The 20,424-nt window shown below is 44.3% G+C and overlaps 1 protein-coding gene across 5 annotated transcripts in view; it reads left to right on the plus strand.

Annotated features, from left to right (window-relative positions):
* Window positions 1–20,424, plus strand: part of USP28 (ubiquitin specific peptidase 28) — a 66,990-nt gene that overhangs the window by 16,507 nt on the left and 30,059 nt on the right. For all 5 annotated transcript variants that reach the window (XM_053204091.1, XM_027036547.2, XM_027036551.2 and 2 more), the window contains exons 2-6: window positions 2,983–3,060; window positions 4,532–4,664; window positions 13,751–13,856; window positions 15,010–15,169; window positions 19,933–20,019. In XM_053204091.1, coding sequence (XP_053060066.1) covers window positions 2,983–3,060; window positions 4,532–4,664; window positions 13,751–13,856; window positions 15,010–15,169; window positions 19,933–20,019 — 564 coding nt within the window. The remainder of the gene's footprint in view (window positions 1–2,982; window positions 3,061–4,531; window positions 4,665–13,750; window positions 13,857–15,009; window positions 15,170–19,932; window positions 20,020–20,424) is intronic.

The raw sequence follows: 20,424 nt of genomic DNA on the forward strand, positions 1-20,424 counted from the left end.
TTTTTTCTCCTTTGTGGTGCATAAAGTGTGCCGTTCAGATTCAGTCAAAAGTAGTGTTTACCTCTGACACAGTACTTTCCTGTTTTAGAACTGATTGTCTAAGTAGTCAAAGGTGTGGTTTTGTAAGTCAGGCAAAATAGTGATAGAAAACTCCCAGAGATGCAAGACTAAGGTCAAAATACAAGAATTAATTATCTGCATTGGTTTGCATTAAATACGTATTCTTTTTTTTTTTTTTTTAATGTTTATTCATTTTTGGGAGAGAGAGAGAGAGCACAAGCAGAGGAGGGGCAGAGAGAGAGGGAGACACAGAATCTGAAGCAGGCTCCAGGCTCTGAGCCGTCAGCACAGGGCCTGACACGGGGCTTGAACCCGCGAACGGTGAGATCATGACCTGAGCCCAAGTTGGACGCTCAACCAACTGAGCCACCCAGGCACCCCTGAAATAGGTATTCTTGCCTGTTACCCTTGTCTTCTCAGATACAGCCTGGCGTAGGGTGCAGACTCCTGTGGCAGGGCAGCCCGGGGTCAGATCTCACAGCAGCCCTTCCTACTAGTAACCTTGTGTTGGTGCAGGGACCTCCCTGTGCTTGTTCTCTGTCACAGCAGCATAATACCTGTCACAGCTTTCTTAGGAGAGTGAAACTGAAATTAGTTAATACATACGGAGCATGTATAGCATTGCCTTTCTGACAGTCAGCAGCGTACGTTAACTACTATTTCTGACTAGCATGATTTTCTGGGAATCCAAAGTGTCAGTTGGTACACAGGGTAATTGGAGGTGAAGATGTGATTATCAATCCCATGGCTACCTTGTTAGTTCTAGTTAGGGATAACAGCGCCACTCGTTTCCCCCTCCCAATTACAGACGTATGAGGGTTCAGCTTTACGTTGGTGTAAGCGTGGCATGCATCCAGTAGGAACCATACCTTGAATTTGGCATTTCGATCTTTTCCTCAAGCTGGCGCTATGCGATATGCTCCTCTCTGGTGATGCTGGCCCAGGGGCAGTCAGCCGCGCTACCTTGGGGGGTCAACAACCGATACATTTACAACCATTCTGGTTTTCACTTTCTGTACAGCATTCAGTACACTGCATGAGATATTCATCACTTTATTATAAAATAGGTTTTGTGTTGGATGATTTTTTTTCCCCACTGTAGGCCCATGTAAGTGTTCTGAGCACATCTGAGGTAGGCTTAGGCTAAGCTGTGATGTTGGGGAGGTTAGGTCTATTAAATGAATTTTCCACTTAATGATATTTTCAACTTACGATAGCTTTACTGGCATGTAACTCCGTCATAACTTGAGGAAGGTCTGTATTATTCCACCCTTTTTGAGGCATATTGATTTTGATTCTTTAGAAAATTGTGTATGATTGAGATGTATAGATTCACACACTTTTACACATAAAATAAAATGGAATTAGAATTATTTTGAGGGGCGCCTCGGTGGCTCAGTTGGTTGAGTGTCCAACTCTCAATTTGGGCTCAGGTCACTATCTCACAGTTTGCAAGATCGAGCCTCACATCGGGCTCCCCGCTGACAGTGCAGAGCCTGCTTGGGATCCTCTCTCTCCTTCTCTCTCTCTGCCCCTCCCCTAGTCTCTCTCTCAAAATAAATAAACTTAAAAAAATTATTAAAGAAAAAAAAGAATTAGTTTGGGGAAAAAAACTTTTTAACACTTTATTTTTCTAAAAGCCCTATGCTAGCATTTGCCAAGGCTAAATCCAGACACCTTTTAGTCTGATAGCACTGTCCCAGTATACAGGCAGTGACTACCTTTGACAAGACTCCTAGCCTCCAAGAGTGCTGGTCTCAGCAGCATCGGGTTCCATTTCTATCCTATGACTGTGGCCCATGACCAGAGCAGAAAGACTGTTGATGCTTTTCTGAGCACTTGTGCAGGTCTGTTTCAGTTAGTTATTTCTAGTTGTGTGATATTTAAGTGTTGCGTTGGGCCCTCAGCTGTTGAAAAACATAGGATACTATTTCTGTTACAGCTGACAGTGAGTGTAGACTGCCTCTTGGAGACATATTACTAACTGAAAGATAGTTGATGGGGAGCATCAGATATTGAATTGGGGCTTAATATCAAAACAACCTTAGGCATGGTATAAATTTGATTTCTTTTCGCTGAATTAAATTTGAACTATTTCGTTTTCAGTAATCTATCTAAAAGAATTGGGCGAGCCAGTTCTTTAGACGAGCTTGCTTGTGAAAAATAGGTGTTTTGTGTTAACTTTTGTCTTTGTGCAAAACAGGGTAAAGTGTTCCAATGAAGACTTGAAGGCTGTAAAGGAGTTAGAAACTGATCTTGTGGTAGCTGGAAGTTAACAAGATAGGTTTTTCCATGATTCTGATTAATGAAGACAAGGGCTTCCATAGTTTATTCCCTCTGGAATTTTATTTACAATTCAGAAAATGTTGGTTCTCTCTCTGCTTTTTAAGCAATCAAATCTGAAGTTTTAAATCATGACGTTGGTGGTATCATTTGTTAATTACGCGATTGGAAATTTATTGTCAGTGAAAAATGACACATAAAAATGGCATGTGCAGTGTGGCTTAAAATAGCACATCTTCACATCCATGCGAATTCCCTGGACTCCTTATATGACCCAGTTATGTATTACTCACAGAAAGAAAAACCTCAGGCACTTTAGCTACTACGAGGGCTAACTACTACATTTAAATATTTTACGTACTTAATAGTTTTACTATTTACTAATATTATTTCCCACCAGTGCCAAAAGCATGTTTCATGATTAACCTTTCACAAGAGAAATAAATTTGGCATTTTAGAATGTGTCTGACAGTCAATACTGTGTTGCTTGGAGTTTGTCAGTTCCTTAAAGTAAAATATGCAAGTCTGAAGCCTGATTATCCAAGATGCTTGTACTTAAATTCTTGAAATGTATCCAGGTTTACTTTCTGACTGACCTGTCTCTGGTTTTTTTTTGTTGTTGTTGTTTCTTAAATACAGAGCTGCCAAATGCTGTTAAACCAACTAAGAGAAATCACAGGCATTCAGGACCCTTCCTTTCTTCATGAAGCTCTGAAGGTTAGTTTCAAGACCGCTGTTAGTCAGCAGGCTTTAAAATAGTTGTCCATATCATGGTTATGTCAAGTCAAGCTATTTTTATGTCAAAACGAAAGTGCATACAGGGACGGAAGCTCTACGGGTCAGATCACCCAGTATCTTCTCCATGTGAATTATAAGGGTGGGGGGATGTTGAGGATGGGGGAGACTTAACTGGGAAGAACCATACAGAGCAAAAGAGATTTAAGAAATGCATCTGCCAATTGCGTTTTGTAGCCTTTGTATGGATCCTGACTCAAACAAACTCAAAAATCGTTGAGTCAGGTAAGTTTGAACTGGTTATATGATATTAAAACACTTGTTACTATTTAAAAAAAATTTTTTTTAATGTTTATTTAATCTTGAGAGAGAGAAAGAGACAGAGTAAGTGGGTGAGAGAGAGAGAGGGAGACACAGAATCCGAAGCAGGCTCCAGGCTTTGAGCTGTCAGCACAGAGCCCAACATGGGACTCAGACTCACAAACCGCGAGATCATGACCTGAGCCAAAGTCGAATGCTTAACCTACTGAGCCACCCAGGCACCCCAAAACACTTGTTACTGTTAAGGTGTGGTAATAGCATTGTATTTTTGAAAGGATACATTCTGATGTATTGATAAGATGCTTAGGATTTGTCGGGCGCCTGGATGGCTCAGTCATTTAAGCATCCAACTCTTGATTTCGGCTCAGGTCATGATGTCGTGGTTTGTGAGTTCTAGTCCTGCATCGGACTCGAGCGCAGAGCCTTCTTGGGATTCTCTCCCCCTCTCTCTGCCCTTCCCCCATGCTCTCTCACTGTGTCTCACGTGCGCTCTCTCTCAAAATAAATAAATGTTAAAAAAAATTAAAAAGAAAAGCTTAGGATTTGCTTCACAGTGTCTGGGAGAGGTTAGGCAAAACAAGATCGACCATGACTTGATAATTGTTGCAGCTGAGTGACGGGTGCATAGGGTTCAATTATACATTCCCTCTACTGTTGTGTATGTTAGAAAGTTTTCCTAATAAAAAGGTAAAAGCAGACAGAAGTATGGTCACCACTATCGAATATGGTAACTGCCTAACATTTTTATTGTAGAGGCTGACTTCCTTTAGAATCTCTGTTTTAACTGTCAGCCCCTTTTGATACATCATGCCTTTGCTAGCCTGTAAAATCAGGAGCAGTAACTTCCAGAGCAGTGAGAACAAATCTCCAGCAAGATTTCATTCTTCTCTGCGTGTCGTGGGAAATCAGAACATGGCAACTCCCTTCCTGGAGCCAACCATTTGATACAAGCTTTGAGCGTAGTACCCTTGCTGTCCTCCGCCATACTCTCTCCTCCTTTCTACCTTACGCCTTGAATTACTCAGAATGTCACCAGGGTAGTCAGGAGTTAAACCAAAAAAACTCACTCACTGTTTATTTTAAGTGCTGTGATGCTTTACTTTTGAAATGTCTGTGTTTTCTCTTTCATTAGGCCAGTAATGGTGACATCACCCAGGCGGTCAGCCTCCTCACTGAAGAAAGAGTTAAAGAACCCGGGCAAGACACTGTTGCTACGGAACCATCTGAAGTAGAGGGGAGAGCTGCTAGCAAAGAAGTATTAGCAAGTAGGTGTATCCTATCTCCGTGTATCCTGCTCCGAACTAGCAGAACGTAAGAGATGAGTGTATATGGGTTGCCCACCAATCACATCAACCCTGCGGGAATAATGCTAATAATTGCTAAGTATTGAACCATCACTGTGTGCCAGGCACAATTCTGAGCAATTACATGGATTCATTCATTCATTCATTCATTCATTCATTCTGCACTTATTTAATGGGCACCTACTATGTGCCAAGCACTCTTTTAGGTACTGGAGATGAGCAGAAGAATGAGAATCCCTGCCTTCATGCAGCTTGTTTTCTTGTGGGGGAAACCCACAAGTCAGTAAGTAAATTATGTGGCCTATCAGAACGTGGTGACCACTGTAGGGAAAAGTAAAGGATGGAATGAAAGAAATGGAAAAAGGAAGGGCACGTGGGTAGCTCAGTCAGTTGAGTGTCTGACTCCTGATTTCGGCCCAGGTCATGATCTCACAGGTTGTGAGTTCAAGCCCCACCTCGGGCTCTGTGCTGTCAGTACAGAGCCTGCTTGAGATTGTCTGTCTCCTTCTCTCTGCCCCTACCCTGCTGTCTTTTTCTCTCTCCCTCCCTCCCTCTCTCTCAAAATAAATAAATAAAGTTAAAAAAAAAAAAAGAAATGGAAAAAGGAGCACTGGGGATTGGATTTTAAATGGGCTAAGACTAAAGATAGTGAAAAGGAGGTGAGGGAGCAAGTCAATGAGGCCTTAAGACAGGGATGTACATCAGTTGCTCGAGGCCAGAGCGGAAGCTTAGTGAGTGCAGCGGGCAGTGAGAGGTGAGGTGGTAGACGGACCAGGAGGCGGATCATGCTGAGCCTTTGCGCGCTTGGCTTTTCCGCTAGCTAGAGGCTAGCCGTTGGGACAGTTTGGAGCAGAGGCGTGACCTCAACTGATTTCCGTTTTCTGAAGGTCATTCTGATGGTTCTGTTGAGAACAGAGCTGTGGGGTGAGGTGGTAAGCATGGATCAGAGCAGGGAGCCCGGGGCAGTCAGGAGGCTTTGCGGGTTCTGGCGGTGTGGGCCAGGAGGTGGTGGTGGAGGGCTGAGGAGCCCCTGCCGAGGGGGACTTGCTTACAGCGGAGATAAGGGGTGTGTGTGAAAGAGAGAGAGAGGACTTGAAGGGGTTCCAGGTTTTGCTCCCGAGCTGCAGAAATGCTGGAGTAACTACCGCTACAGCAGACTGGGTGGCAGGTGAAGAGATCGTCGGGCGGTGCTGAGTTTGAGGCACCTGCTAGACATCAAGTGGAGTGTCTGAAAGGCAGTGGGGGGATCCAAGTGTGCGTGCGGCTCAGGGGAGCGATCCGGCTACAGAGAGAGAAAACTTGAACCTGTGAATGGTCCATGAAGTTGGGATACTGGATGAGCTTCCCGAGGGGTTGGGGGTGTACAAAAAGGAACGGGTTCAGTGACTAAGCAATGGACCCTCCCAGTGCTCAGAGGCTGGAGCAGGTGGACAGTGTCCAGGGAGGTTGGAGGAATACCAGGAGAGCTGGGAAAATGGGACTCTGGAAGCCAAGAAGGCTTCCTGGAGGAGGGAGCCATCAGCTGGGGCAGATGGTGTTAATGAATATTTGGGCCTTTTGCGGTTTTGAGTTACTGTGAACAGTGCTGCTGTGAATATTCTTGTATATGTCACTGTAATCGTGACTCTTTTCAGTTAAGATTTTTCTTTTTGAAACTCGTTCATATTGAAGGTTATAACTGTAGTTCCTTTAGTTTCACTGGTATGTAGTATTTCATAGTCTGAATATACTGAAAGTGATATATTTGTTTATTGACCTGGGGTTGTTTCCTTTTTTTTTTTTTTTGCTATTATAAACAAACAGCTGTGAGCTGTTTGATTCATGTTTCTTGTGCATGTATGCAAAATTTCTTTAGTTAGCATATACGCAGGAGTGTCATTGGTAGTAAGGTACTCTCATCTTCAACTTTATAGGTAATGATATTTTCCAGAAGGTTTTTTACCTATTTATTAAACTCCCACCAACAGGATTTGAGTAACCCGTTGCTCTCAAACTGGTTATATTATAAAATTATTGCCTGTATTTTTGTTACAAAATATCTTGTTTTCAGTGAGAGTTTTTTTACATTGGTAAGGAGATTGAGCAACTTTGTCCTTTTGACCACTCACGTTTTCCTGTGAGTGAAATTTCTCTTTGGGTTTTCTGCCTCAATTTTTCTATTTGTTTGCTTTTTTTCTTATTGATTCCTGATACTCTCTTATTGATAATAGCCTTAGGCTTGATATATATCTTACTGATATTGACTTTATATATATTTGATGTTAACCCACTTTTTTGGATTTGTATTACAGACATCTTTTCCCTGTTGATGACTTGGGTTTTTACCCTATGGTGTGAGCTAAATACCTTAATTTTATTGTGGTTGCATTTGTCAGTCTTTTCCTGTGGTTTGTGCTTTTTGTTTAAGAACTCCTTTTATACTCTGCAGTCCTAGGATATGAGAATTGTAATGTTTTGCTTTTCACATTCTTTAATCCATTTGAAGTGGATTTGCGGGGAGGAGGCAAGGCATAAGGTAAGGATACAGTTTTAGATTCCTTGGCACTCACTGGGCCCCATACAGCTTAGTCAATTGTCCTGGTACCTTTTATTAAAAAGACTTTACTAGGGCCACCTGGGTGGCCCAGATGGTTGAATGTCCAACTTCAGCTCAGGTCATGATCTCGCAGTCCATGTGTTCGAGCCCTGCGTTGGACTCTGTGCTGACAGCTCAGAGCCTGGATCCTGCTTCGGACTCTGTGTCTCCCTCTCTCTCTGCCCCTTCCCCACTCATGCTTGCTCTCTCTGTCTCTCTCTCTGTCAAAAATAAATAAACATTTAAAAAAAATTTAAAAAAAAGACTTTACTTACCCACTGGTCTGCATTATCAGCTCTCTGTTATATTGGATTTTCATGTTTCCAATTCTGTTTCTTTTGAGGATCTGTTTTTAATTCATTCCTATGAATGGAATTACTGGGTCATGTAACAATTCTGTGTCAACTTCCTTGTTTTAATTTTTCTAAAAGAGGACTGTTTTCTTAGCTGCAACATTATCACACATTAAAAATTAATAATTCTTGGGGCACCTGGGTGGCTCAGTCGGTTGAGCGTTCGACTTCAGCCAGGTGATGATCTCACAGTTCGTGGGTTCGAGCCCCGCGTCGGGCTCTGTGCTGACAGCTCAGAACCTGGAGCCTGCTTCTGATTCCCTGTCTCCCTCGCTCTCTGCCCCTCCCCCACACACGCTCTGTCTCTCTCTGCCTCTCAAAAATAAAGAAAACTAATAAAAAATTAAAAAAAAAATTAATAATTCTTTAATGTCACTCCAAGACCAGTGTAGAAATTTCCTTAATCATCTCATTAAAATACGCTTGCAGTTGGTTTGCAAAAATAATGATACAGACGGCATTCAAACATTAGATATGTTTGAAATGTCTTTTAAGATACTCTTTATAAATCCCCTCTCTCTTTTTTACGTGCGGTTTAAGGTCCAAAGAAATCAAATCTTGCAGTATCTTTGAATGGGTTTTTTGTCCCTTGTCTTTCCCGTAGACTTAGGTGCTTAACTGGCACGACCGTGTCACAGGTAGTATTGTGTGTATAATGGATCTTCTGTTTTGTCATGTTGAAAAAGCAAGTAACATCTGATCGCCCTCTTTTTGTGTTGTTAGAATTGTTAGTGTGTTCAGAAGATTATCCGCTTGATTTATTTATTATAAAATCCCCGACCTAGTGTCTTCTGCAGTCATTGGTGATTATTGCTGAGATGCTTTACTTCATTGGAGACTTCGAAATGCTAATATTCTATCAATACTTCATAATTTATTAGTTGGAAGTCTTTTTTTTTTAGTTGTGGTCAAGAACACATAACATAAAATTTGCCATCTTAACCATTAAAACATTTATTTATTTAATTTTTTTTTTTTTTTAAATTGACATCCAAATTAGTTAGCATCTAGTGCAACAATGATTTCAGGAGTAGATTCCTTAGTGCCTCTTACCCATTTAGCCCATCCCCCTCCCAGAACCCCTCCAGGAACCCTCAGTTTGTTCTCTATATTTATGAGTCTCTTATGTTTTGTCCCCCTCCCTGTTTTTATATTAGTTTTGCTTTTCTTCCCTTATGTTTATCTGAAACAAAGTCCTCATATGAGTGAAGTCATATGATTTTTGTCTTTCTCTGACTAATTTCACTTAGCAGAATACCCTCCAGTTCCATCTACATAGTCGCAAATGGCAAGATTTCATTCTTTTTGATTGCCGCGTAATACTCCATTGTATGTATATACCACATCTTCTTTATCCATTCATCCATTGATGGACATTTGGGCTCTTTCCACACTTTGGCTCTTGTTGATGATGCTGCTATAAACATGGGGGTGCCTGTGTCCCTTTGAAACAGCACACCTGTATACCTTGGATAAATGCCTAGTAGTGCAGTTGCTGGGTTGTAGGGTAGTTCTATTTTTACTTTTTGAGGAACCTCCATCCTGTTTTCCAGAGTGGCTGCACCAGCTTGCATTCCCACATTTAAAAAAATTTTTTTAATGTTTATTTTTGAGAGAGAGGCAGAGTGTGAGTGGGGGAGGGGCAGAGAGAGAGGGAGACACAGAATCTGAAGCAGGCTCCAGGCTCTGAGCTGTCAGTGCAGAGCCCAACATGGGGCTCAAATCCACAAACCAGGAGATCATGACCTGAACTGAAGTCAGACACTTAAGTGACTAAGCCACCCAGGCACCCCTACCATCTTAACCATTTCTAAATATACGGTTTGGTAGTATTAAATGTATTCATAGTGTTGTGAAGTAGATCTCCAGAACTTCTTCATCTTGCAAAACTGAGCTTTCTACGCACTGAACAATAACTCCCTATTCCCTCCTCCCTTCAGCTCCTGGCAACCACTGTTCTCCTTTCTGTCTATGATTCTGACTACTCTGAGTACCTCATTCAAGTGGAATCATGCAGTATGTGTCCTTTTGTGGCTAGCTTACTTCTCTTCGCCTGATGTCTTCAAGGTTCACATCGTAGCCTATGTTAGAATTTCCTTCCTGTTTAAGGCTGAATAACACTCTGTTGTGTGTATACACTGCATTTTCTTTACCCATTTATTCGTCGGTGGATGTTTGAGTTGCTTTCACTGCTTGGCTGTTGTGAATAGTGCTTCTGTGAACGTGGGTGTGCAACTATCTCTTTGATACCCTGCTTTTGGTCCTTTTGGAATGTATATCCAGCAGTGAGATTGCTGGCTTGGGTGGTGGCCCCATTTTTATTTGTTTTGAGGAACCTCTGTCCTGTTTTCCATAGCAGTTGCTGCACCATTTTACAGTCTCACCAAACCTTCCAATTTCACAACATCTTCACCAGCACTTGTTATTTCCTGTTTGTTTGTTTTACTTGTCATCCTGATGAGTTTGAGGTGATACCTTAGTGTGGTTTCGGTTTGCATTTTCTTTGATAATTAGTGATGCTGAACATCTTTTCACGTGCTTGTTGGGCCTTTGTATGTCATCTTTGGAGATACATCCATTCAGGTCCTTCACCTGATTTCAAATTGGGTTATTTTGGTTTGAGTTGTAGGAGTTTTTTATATGTTCTAGATATTAACCCTTTATTTATTTATTTGAGAGACAGTGCAAGTGGGGGTGGGGCAAAGAGAGAGAATCCCAAGCAGGCTCCATGCTCCAGCACAGAACCCGACGTGAGGCTCGAACTCATGAAACCCCAGACAGTGACCTGAGCCAAAACCAAGAGTCAGACGCTTAACTGACTGGGCCACCCAGGTGCCCCTAGATATTAACTCTTCTATCAAATATGTGACTGGTAAATATTTTCTCCCATTCAGTAGTTGCTTTTTTATTCTATTTACATCTTTTTTTTTTTTATATTTATTTTTGAGGGAGAGAAGGAAAGAGCGTGCGCATGCACATGGGAGAGGAAAGAGAGGCAGAGAGAGAGGGGGATAGAAGTTCCCAAGCAGGCTCCGTACTGTCAGCACAGAACCCGATGCTGGGCCCAAACCCTCAAACTGCAAAATCATGACCTGAGCCGAAGTCAGACACTTAATCCACTGAGGCACCCAAGTGCCCCATTTACTCTATTGATTGTAGCCTTTCGTGCACAAAAATTTTTTTTTAAGTTTGCTTTTGTCCCATTTGCCAATTTTTGTTTTTGTTCCCTGTGCTTTTGGTGGCCTAAGAAATCCTTGCTCAGTCCAATGTCCTAAAGCTTTGTATGTTTAACTTTTTGAAGGGCTGCCAGAGTCGGTTCCTTCAAACTTCTACTGCAGCTGCACCATTTTGTGTCCTCTCCAGCTAACACACAAGGGCTCCAATTTCTCCAAATCCTCATCAGCACTTGTTATTTTCCTGTTTTGTCTGTTTATGATATCAGCCGTCCTGGTGGGTGCTGGGTGATAGCACATTGTAGTTTTGATTTGCATTTCCTTAATGGCTAATGATGTTGAGCATCCTTTCATGTGCTTATTGGCCATTTGTAGATATTCTTTGGAGATATGTCTATTCAGATTCTTGGCCTGTTTTTAACATTGGCCTGTTTTTTTTTTTTTTATTCAGTTGCATGAGTTTATTTATTTAAAAAACATGTATTTATTTTTGAGAGAGTGTGTGTGAGCGGGAGAGGGGCAGAGAGAGAGGGGGAGACAGAGAATCTCAAGCAGGCTCTGCGCTTGCTGCCTGGAACCTGATGCAGGGCTTGAACTCCTGAACCGTGAGATCATGACCTGAGCCAAGATCAGGAGTTGGGTGCTTAATGGACTGAAACACCCAAGCTCCCCTTTTATTGTCTTCTTGTAAGAACTGGCCAGAATGTTCAGAACCACAGTGAATGTATGTCCTGATGGTAGGCATTTTTGTCTTGGTTTTAAAATAAATGTGTTTTCAGGGTGGTGTGAAAGCCCAGAGAAGACCTCTCACCCAGCAGAGGGTGTCCAGGAAGACTTCCTGGAGGAGATGGCCTCTAAACAGAGGCCTTCAGGAGGAGTAGGGTCAGACAGGAGTGGAGGGTAGTTAGGGGAGAGAGGCCAGAGCCTGGTGTGTTGAGGAGGTGCATCAGGTACACTGTGGCTGGCGGGTGGAGGTGAGTAGGGTTGAAGGAGAAGCAAGAGGAACTAGAAGGGTCATGTCATCATAGACCTTTTGGATCAGGGTGGGCGCCCACCAGGCATTTGGGAACCTTGGGAGTGAACAGAGAAGGGGACTGGAGGCACCGAGTTTCTATTTAAAGATTGTCCTGGCTGCCGTGTGGAGAAAGGAGAAGATTGGCAGGGGAGCAGAGGGGGCAGTTTAGAATGGATATAAAGAGACCACTGGGAAGGACCACTTAGTTATCCTTCTAGATGCTCAGGCTCAAAGCTTCATCTCTGGCTCCTTGCGTCCTCTCCTGCCTCCCAAAGGATCTTCAGTAAATCCGACCGCTTCTCACCTCCTCCATCATCATCCTGGCATCCTGGCCTGGCTCAACTTTTCATCCATAGCCCTTCCCACCTTCCAGTCTACCTTTTGGTTGACTTTTTTAGTTTGTTTACTCTCTGTTGCTTTCCCAGAGAATAGCGTTTCTGATGTTTGGGCTACTGACGTTTGGGACCAGATAATTCTTTGTTGAACAGGGCCATCCTGTGTATTGTTGCATGTTGAGCAGTATCCCTGGCCTCTACCTGCTGGATGCCAGTAGCGCCCCCTCCCCCAGGTACTGGCAGCTGAAGACACATCTCCAGGTGTAGGCAGGTGTCCCTAGGAGGGGAAGGGTGCAGATTCACCCCCAGTTAAGAACTGTTGCGCCGAGGGGTGCCTGGGTGGCTCAGTTGGTTGGGCGTCCGACTTTGGCTCAGGTTATGATCTCGTGCAGTTGGTGGGTTTGAGCCCTGCATTGGGCTCTGTGCTGACAGCTCAGAGCCTGGAGCCTGCTTCCGATTCTGTGTCTCCCTCTCTCTCTGCCTCCTCCACCCTGCTCAAAAATAAATAAAACATTTTTAAAAATACTAATAAAATAAAACAAAATAAAAGTGTTTTACATTTCACAATTAAGTATAAAGTTTGCTGTGGGCTTTTCATGGGTACTCTTTCTCAGCCTAAGAATATTCTCTTTTGTTCTTAGTTGGCTTAGGGTTTTTATTCTTGAATAGAGTTGAATGTTATTAAGTACTTTTTCTGTATCTATTAAGATGATTATTCCTTTAAGAAAATTGATGGTAATTTTCTAATGTTAACTCAGTATTTCATTCTGCAATGAACTCAGCGTGGTGTTACTATTTGATTTTGGGGGGTAGATTACTGGATTTTATTTGCTAATATCTTCTTTCTTTTTTTACATCTGTGTTTATGTTTGTTGCTTTTCCTTTCTCACTATTCTTGACTGGTTTGGGATATACCTAGATGTTACGCTGACTTCATAAAATGGGTTGGGGAGTATGTCTTCTTCTTCTTCTTTTTTTTTTTTTTTTTAGTTTATTTATTTTGAGACAGATAGAAAGGAGGCAGTGGAGGGGGAGGGGCAGAGAGAGGGAGGGAGCGAGAGAATCCCAAGTAGGCTTCATGCTGTCAGCACAGAGCCTGACCCCATGGATTGCAAGATCATGACCTGAGCCAAATATCAAGAGTCAGACACTTAACCAACTGAGCCACCAAGGCACCCCTGGGGAGTATGTTTTCTATTCCCTAGAAGAGTTTGTGTGAGATTGAAAATATCTGCTCCTTGAATGTGTTTGATATTAGCTGATGTTTTATGATGACAGATAAACTATTTAACCTCCAGATATGGGATGTATATTTTACTCTGTAGAATAAGACTGCAGAAGTGGGTATTTGATTCATTACCTCTCAGCAGCTTATCATTCCTGCCCTTTTGGCTAATCTTAAAGTTACCGTATAGCTGTGAGTTACTCATTTGCCTCTGGCCTGGAGTAATAAAGTTGTTCCACAGATGAGCCAGTGTCGTGAGAACTAGGGAGCATATCTAGTTTTGTGAATGCTTTTGCCTTTTTTCCTACTGTACAGCCAGAAGGCTGTTGTTTCCTATATATAGACTAATTAAATTTCTGTTTATCTTCCAGAAGTGATAGACCTTACTCATGATAACAAAGATGACCTACAGGCTGCCATTGCTTTGAGTCTGTTGGAGTCCCCCAACATTCAAGCTGATGGAAGAGATCTGAACAGGTTATTTATGCAATTTATCATCTTTACTCCTCTCAATAGTATGTAGGTCAGAGGCAGTAATAGTTGTGGATGCCACTGAGGGACAGTTCTGCCAAGCTCTTTTAATTTTTTTTTTTAACGTTTTATTTATTTTTGAGATAGAGAGAGACAGAGCATGAACAGGGGAGGGTCAGCGAGAGGGAGACACAGAATCTGAAACAGGCTCCAGGCTCTGAGCCATCAGCCCAGAGCCCGACGCGGGGCTCGAACTCACGGACCGCGAGATCGTGACCTGAGCCAAAGTCGGCTGCTTAACCAACTGAGCCACCCAGGCGCCCCTGCCAAGCTCTTTTAATTGCATCCAAATGAAATTTTTTTAGGAGAAAATTTAAATTCCCATTAGCTTACTTTTTGGTTTACTTTTTGACAAAGCCAAATATGGCAAAGGTCTTAGAGTCGATGTGGTCTTTGAGTAGAGGCCTGCAGGCCTTCGTAGTTTGCACTTGAGAGGGAGAGAAAACCCATCCTAGTACAAACATCTGACAGTATGTATCCCCTTCATAAACTTGGAGGCTTCGTACACATTGAAGGTTATGTTGTTGGCTCTTTGAAAATGAGCTCAACTACCCCGTCTCAGAAGTGACCACACATATCTTTTTTGAATTAGTACTAATTTGATGATTGACTGGTATTGTTCATAAACATCTAGTTCCAGTGGAGGCCTGTCAGTTTCTGGACATGTTTATTCCCTCACACTGCTGAGTTGTTTCAGGAAAACATAGGGCCAGGTTTTGTGTGCTAGGCAATTTGAAGGCTCTTATCTCTAGCAGAGTGTCTCTCTTGCCTCTCTCAATGGCGAGGTCTGAGATAGGTCACTGTTGCTGAAATCTGAATCTTTTGATACGGCAGCCATAAATAGTCTTGAGTGTCAGCTTGGTTCCATCATGGACCTTATTGGTAATAATCTCTGTTACGGAAGGATTAGCATCCATGTCTAACCCTTACTTTTTATTTAGATTATAATGTTATAGCTACTATATAGCCCAGTGATTACCCAGGAAATAGTGTATCTGGCATTTCGAATTATCTATGAAAGATGACCATGATTCTCCATATAATACATTGTTCTTTAACTTTTTCCTTTTTTGTTGTGTGGTATGTTGGCACACTATAGGATGCGCGAGGCAGCCTCTGCAGAAACTAAACGCTCAAAGAGAAAACGCTGTGAAGTCTGGGGAGAAAATCCCAATCCCAACGACTGGAGGAGAGTTGATGGTTGGCCAGTTGGACTGAAGAATGTTGGCAATACATGTTGGTTTAGTGCTGTTATTCAGGTATGATGTGTTTAAGAAACAACTGTGTCTTCTGGAAACAACTTTGTCATTTATCGAGTTGAAATGTGAGAAACCCAGCTTAGAGAAATGGAAGCAGAGGTATAAGACTGGTGTTTTCCCGCATGGCATTATTGTGTTTTGCTCTCCTGTGTTTGAGTCTAGATGCTCTGGTGTCTAAATTAGGCAATGCTAAAAACAAAATATCCTGTGGTTGCAAATTCGTTTGTAAATATGTCGAATAGGTGGTTTGGATCAGCATTTTGACTGAAAAACGTATTACAGCAGAGTTAATAAGGAGAAAGCAGTTGGGACACAGATACCCAGGCAGGAAAAGATGGCGGCCTGGAAAAGGGAAGCAGTGTAAGCCGTGGAAGGAGAGAAAAGCTTTCTAGAGTTATGCAGGAGATCAGATCTACAGGTGCTGGGGGAGAGGTTGGATAGAGGGGATATGCAGGAGACCGCCGAGAAAGACTCCAGGGTTTCTAGCTTGAGAAACTAGGTGGATGATAGGATGGTTAGATGCCGGAAGAGGAATATTTGGGTGTGTGTGAAGAGGGGGATCTCAGTTCGGTTCTACACATGCTGAGTTTAAGGTGCGACACGGAGATGCGTATAAACCGGTACTGACTTGAATCTGCCGTTCAGGAAAAAGATGTGGGCTACACATGCCACTGTAGGAGTCAGTGGCTTATACACACGGTGATAGAGCCCACAGAGTTGACGAATTCCCCCCTCGAGAGTGTTGCCTCTCTGGAAGTACCTCCCAGGCATCTTAAACTTAATAGGGCCACAGTGTGGCACCTGATCCTGCCCCTCCAGTCTTCCCCTTTGTGATACTTGACCTCTCCCCAGCGGCTCAGCCAAAAACGGAGGCCTCCCTTTCCACACGTAGGATCCAGATTCTTGCAGCTTACTCTGTGCCTGGCCCTGTGTTAGCACTGGGGAAACAGCAGTGAATAAAGGAAAGTCGTTAACAGAGAGTTTACTTTGAAAAAAGCAGGATGGGCAGTAAATTATACATATCAAGTGGTGAGAAGTGCCATAAAGATGAGTGAGGGTAAGAGGAGCTGGGCAGGGAAGGAGGCCTCTCTGGAAAGGAGGGCATTTGAGCAGAGACCTGAAGGAGGTGAGGGGATGCGCCCTATACTTACATAAAGGGCACGGTAGGCAGAGGGAACAGCAAGTGAAAAGACCCAGGTCCAGGAGTTTGTTTAATGTGTTGAGAAATAGGAAGAAGGCAGAACTGAGTGCTTACGGGCAGGGAACAGACAGTGATGATATCAGAAGGGTCGTGGAGGTGAGGCGGGGGGTGCTCAGCATCACGATGAGGGCTTAGGAAAGTGCAAAAGTATTGGAAGGTTTAGAGCAGTGAAGTGAGCTGATCTGCTTCCATTTCACGAAGATGGCAGGCATCTGTGTTGAGGGTAGCATGTAGGAAGGAATGTGGACTTCGGGACCACAGTCAGTCCTTTCAGAGAGGAGGGGGGAGAGGCTGAGGACCCTGCCTGCCCTCCCGACCTCCTCAGCCTTCTCGCCTGTGGGCATATTGAAAGGCGTAGAGGGGGCTCTCCGCTGTCAGCACGGAGCCCACTCTGGATCCTCCCTCTCTCCATCTCTCCCTGCTCCCCTGCCCACGCTGTCCCTTTCCCTCTCAGAAATGAATAAACATTAAAAAAAAATTAAAAAAAAAAAGGTACAGAGAGGTTCACAAAGTAAGGTTTCTGAGAAAGCCCAAGAAGACAGGATCTAGAGCCTGGAGGGAGGGATCAGCCCCGAGTAGGAAAAGGGCAGGGGAGTAATAGGGGAGAAGCAAAGGAAGAAAGGCACATTGCAGATTACAGCTGAAGTGGCTTCCGATCATCTTCTCTGTGAGATAAGCAGCCATCTTCTGAGTCCCTGGAGAAGGGATGGCGTCGGGTTAAAGGGGCGGCTGCTGTGGACAGTGGAGGCCAGTCGGCACCAGAACACAGTAGTAGGATTTCTGCGAATGTGAAGGTCTGCTTGAGGGTGTTGACCTTAAATGCGTACTGACGTCAGGATGGCCTGTTTTATCGGGACTTTCTCTTAGCAGCGCTCTGAGACTCTTAGGTGGAAACTGAACATTATTTAGGTTGGGGGCTTTGCTGGGTTTGATGCCAAGGGCAGTTTGGGGATTTAATGGGGGATGGTTAAAGACCATGGAATCAGAGCTGGAGACAGGAAGGGACTGGTGGTCAGGCAGAACAGAAGGGAGTCCGTTGGCTTGGGTCTTTGACAAAGTCAAAGAACAGATGTCCTCTGGGTAATTGGATCAGTAACGCTGGAAGACAGGTTGCGGTCCAAGAGCGGGCTCTTCCGAATTTGTGATCTGAGAATTGGCCGCTTCTCTGGAATTGATACATCCTGCGTGTGACCTCAGATGTGGTCGTAGAGATGGAAGGGAGGAATGTGTCCCTAGGCATAAGATGCTCACAAAGCCAAGGGGTCCCGGGCTGAATGGGTGTGCTTGTGTTCCCTCAGCAGATGTTAGTTGAAAACCCACTGTGTGTGTAGCCCTGTTCAAGGCCCTTGAGATAAAAGAATGAGTAAAACCGACACAGAGCCTTGGGCTTGTGGAAGTTAAATTCTCGTGAGGCAAGACACACAAAGAGCAGTAAAGTGGAAAAGTAACTAGTTAACTAAACTTACAGAATACATTAGGTGCTGATCACCGTGACAGAAACAAGAGCAAGGTTAGGCATGGCCGAATTGCTGCAGAGGAGATGGGAGAATCAGGGCACAATATAAACTGTGCTGCTTAGGCCTCGCCCAAGGGAGGAGGTTGGAACAGATGCCAGATACTTGAGAGGTGATGGAGTGAGCCAGGCAGCTTCGGGGGAGAACACTCCAGGTGGAGGAAAGCACAGAGCAAGGGCCCCAACGTGGGAGTGGGCTTGGTGTGCTCACGGGGCTCAGGAGGCCCGAGGGGCTGGGATTCCAGGAGCAGAGGAGGGAGTCACTGAGGGTTCTGAGCAGAGCAGTGATGAACTCTGACTCCTCACTGTGGCTACTGTGGGGAGAACAGAATGCAGGTGGTGAGAGACAGGTGGACAAAACTACACAGGAGGCCGCTACAGTTGCCCACGTGAGAGGTGATGGTGGCCTGGACCCAAGACTGGTAGCCTTGGGGGAGGTTGGATTCTTGATTTATTCTGAGGGCCGAGCTAACAGGATGTCCTGTTCTGTTGGGTGTGGCCAGGACTTGGGAGAGGAAGAGCTGTGGCCCTGTGGCAGGTGTCCGTGAATCAGCAGCTTTATTTCTGTCGTCTCAGGAAGACAGAGGAACCTATGTGGCAAGTGAATTGATCCGGGCGGGGAGGGGGTCCCTGGAGGCAGGGAGACCATGAGCAGTGACCCAGGTGAGAGGTGAGGGGAGTCTGATGAGCACTTGGTAGGGATGGTGGGGAGGAGGTAGTTACGAAGAGCACCCCCCGGAGGCAGAGTCCAAGTGACTTCTTCCTCAGTGGATGTGGATGGATAACAAAGAAAGGATTCGAAGATTCCTCTGAAGTTCTACACTTTGAGGAGTAGAGGAGGAGTGTGTAGTTAAGTGACACAGAGAATAGAGGAGAAGCAGCAGATGTTGGAGGGTCGTACTGACGCTGGATTGGGAAGCGTAATGTTAGCTCACACTTAGATGGCTTTTAAGATGCCGGTGTCTTTGAGGAAAGCCAGATTCCGGTGAAGGAGAGGAGGCAGAGCGGAATGACTTGTGAATGTAAGGCCGTTTTCCTCGTGGTGGAACAGAAGCCCTGGGAAATGGTCTGGTGCAGTGAGCAGAGTGGGAATGACCACGGGAAGGGGCAGGCGAGGTGGGGAGAGAGGGGGGCAGGTTGAGTGTGGAGCAGAGAGGTCTCGCCCTGGCTCCAGGTAGACAGACCGTTGGTGCCGTAGCATGACCAGGCTTCACCAGCACTGCCCGGCGGGACGCTCCCCCTGGCGGTTGAACCCCAGTTGGGTCGTCATAGTGGGAGGGAAGCCGCAGGCCTGTGGTCTGCCTGGATGCTGCTTCCGGGCTTCCAGTGAGCAGGCCTGAGGGGTCTGCATCTGCGGAGTCCATGGGGATGAGGAGTTCTCTTCATACAAGGGATTTGTAAAAACTTGAACCCTCAAGAGATATTCAGAGTCGAAACATGTATGACTTACAGACAATAAACCAGAGATACCTGCTGTTAAAATAAAAAAAAAAAAAAGAATGGTTCCTATGACAAAGTGGAGAATAGCACCCACTGCTATACTTGGCACCCAGCTTTAGAAATAAACGTTACAAGTCCCTGGACTGCCTGGTCCCTAAACAATGTGCCATATTGTCTTATATATATTTAACCTTGTTATCAACCATTTCATACTCTGTTTTTCTGGAACTTCGACCTCCACAGAACACAGCTCTGAGATTTCTCCGTGTTAACCTTGTAGCTCTTAGGCATTCAGTTCCACTGCTGTGTCTTAGTCCACATTCCAGAAACATTTTCTCTACAATATTAATGACTACATAATAGCCTATTGTGCACATGTACCATAGCTTATTTAATCTATCTCTGTCGTTAGCCATCATGTTGTTTCTGGTTTTCCCCTAAAAGGATCCATTTGGTCAGCTAAATTCTTACACGGAGCCATCATCATTTCCTTAAGCATAGAAGTAGAAATAGCAGGTGACAGTCATACGCGCTTCTGGGGTAAAGGAAGTATCTTTTTTGCTGCAGTTATTTTGAAAGAAAGGCTAGGAATCTCTTTCTTTATTTCAGTCTCTCTTCCAACTGCCTGAATTTCGAAGACTTGTTCTCAGCTATAGCCTGCCACAGAATGTACTTGAAACCTGTCCAAGTCACACGGTGAGTTGGTGTGGAGAAATCCTCACTCTTGCTTAGTCCCCTGCGTCCCAAAGGCTTTGAAATTTTGGCTAAAGCTGACAGCTGTGATGTTTTTTGGCTCGTGCTAGTATCTGTTTTCATTTCCAAATGGCCTTTTTCCTTCTTTGTGACACGAAACAAGGGTCTGCAAAAACGTAACGTTCAGTAAAAATAAAATCAGACAAGCGTATCCAAGAAAGCGGTCGGTCGTCCTGGCAGCCTTGACTTTTCTGCTTCTGAGCGGAAGGTTCAGAAACACTCGTTCTGTGTGAGGGGTCCCTCACTGCTCATTAGCAGCTGAGGCCGAGTGATGCAGAATGGGTGACCTGGTGCCAGAGGCCTGGATCCTTCTAGAAGAGCCTGTGGTGGGTTCTCGCCAAACAACGT

This window comes from Acinonyx jubatus, chromosome D1 (genome assembly GCF_027475565.1).
Source record: "Acinonyx jubatus isolate Ajub_Pintada_27869175 chromosome D1, VMU_Ajub_asm_v1.0, whole genome shotgun sequence".
NCBI classification, from domain to species: domain Eukaryota; kingdom Metazoa; phylum Chordata; class Mammalia; order Carnivora; family Felidae; genus Acinonyx; species Acinonyx jubatus.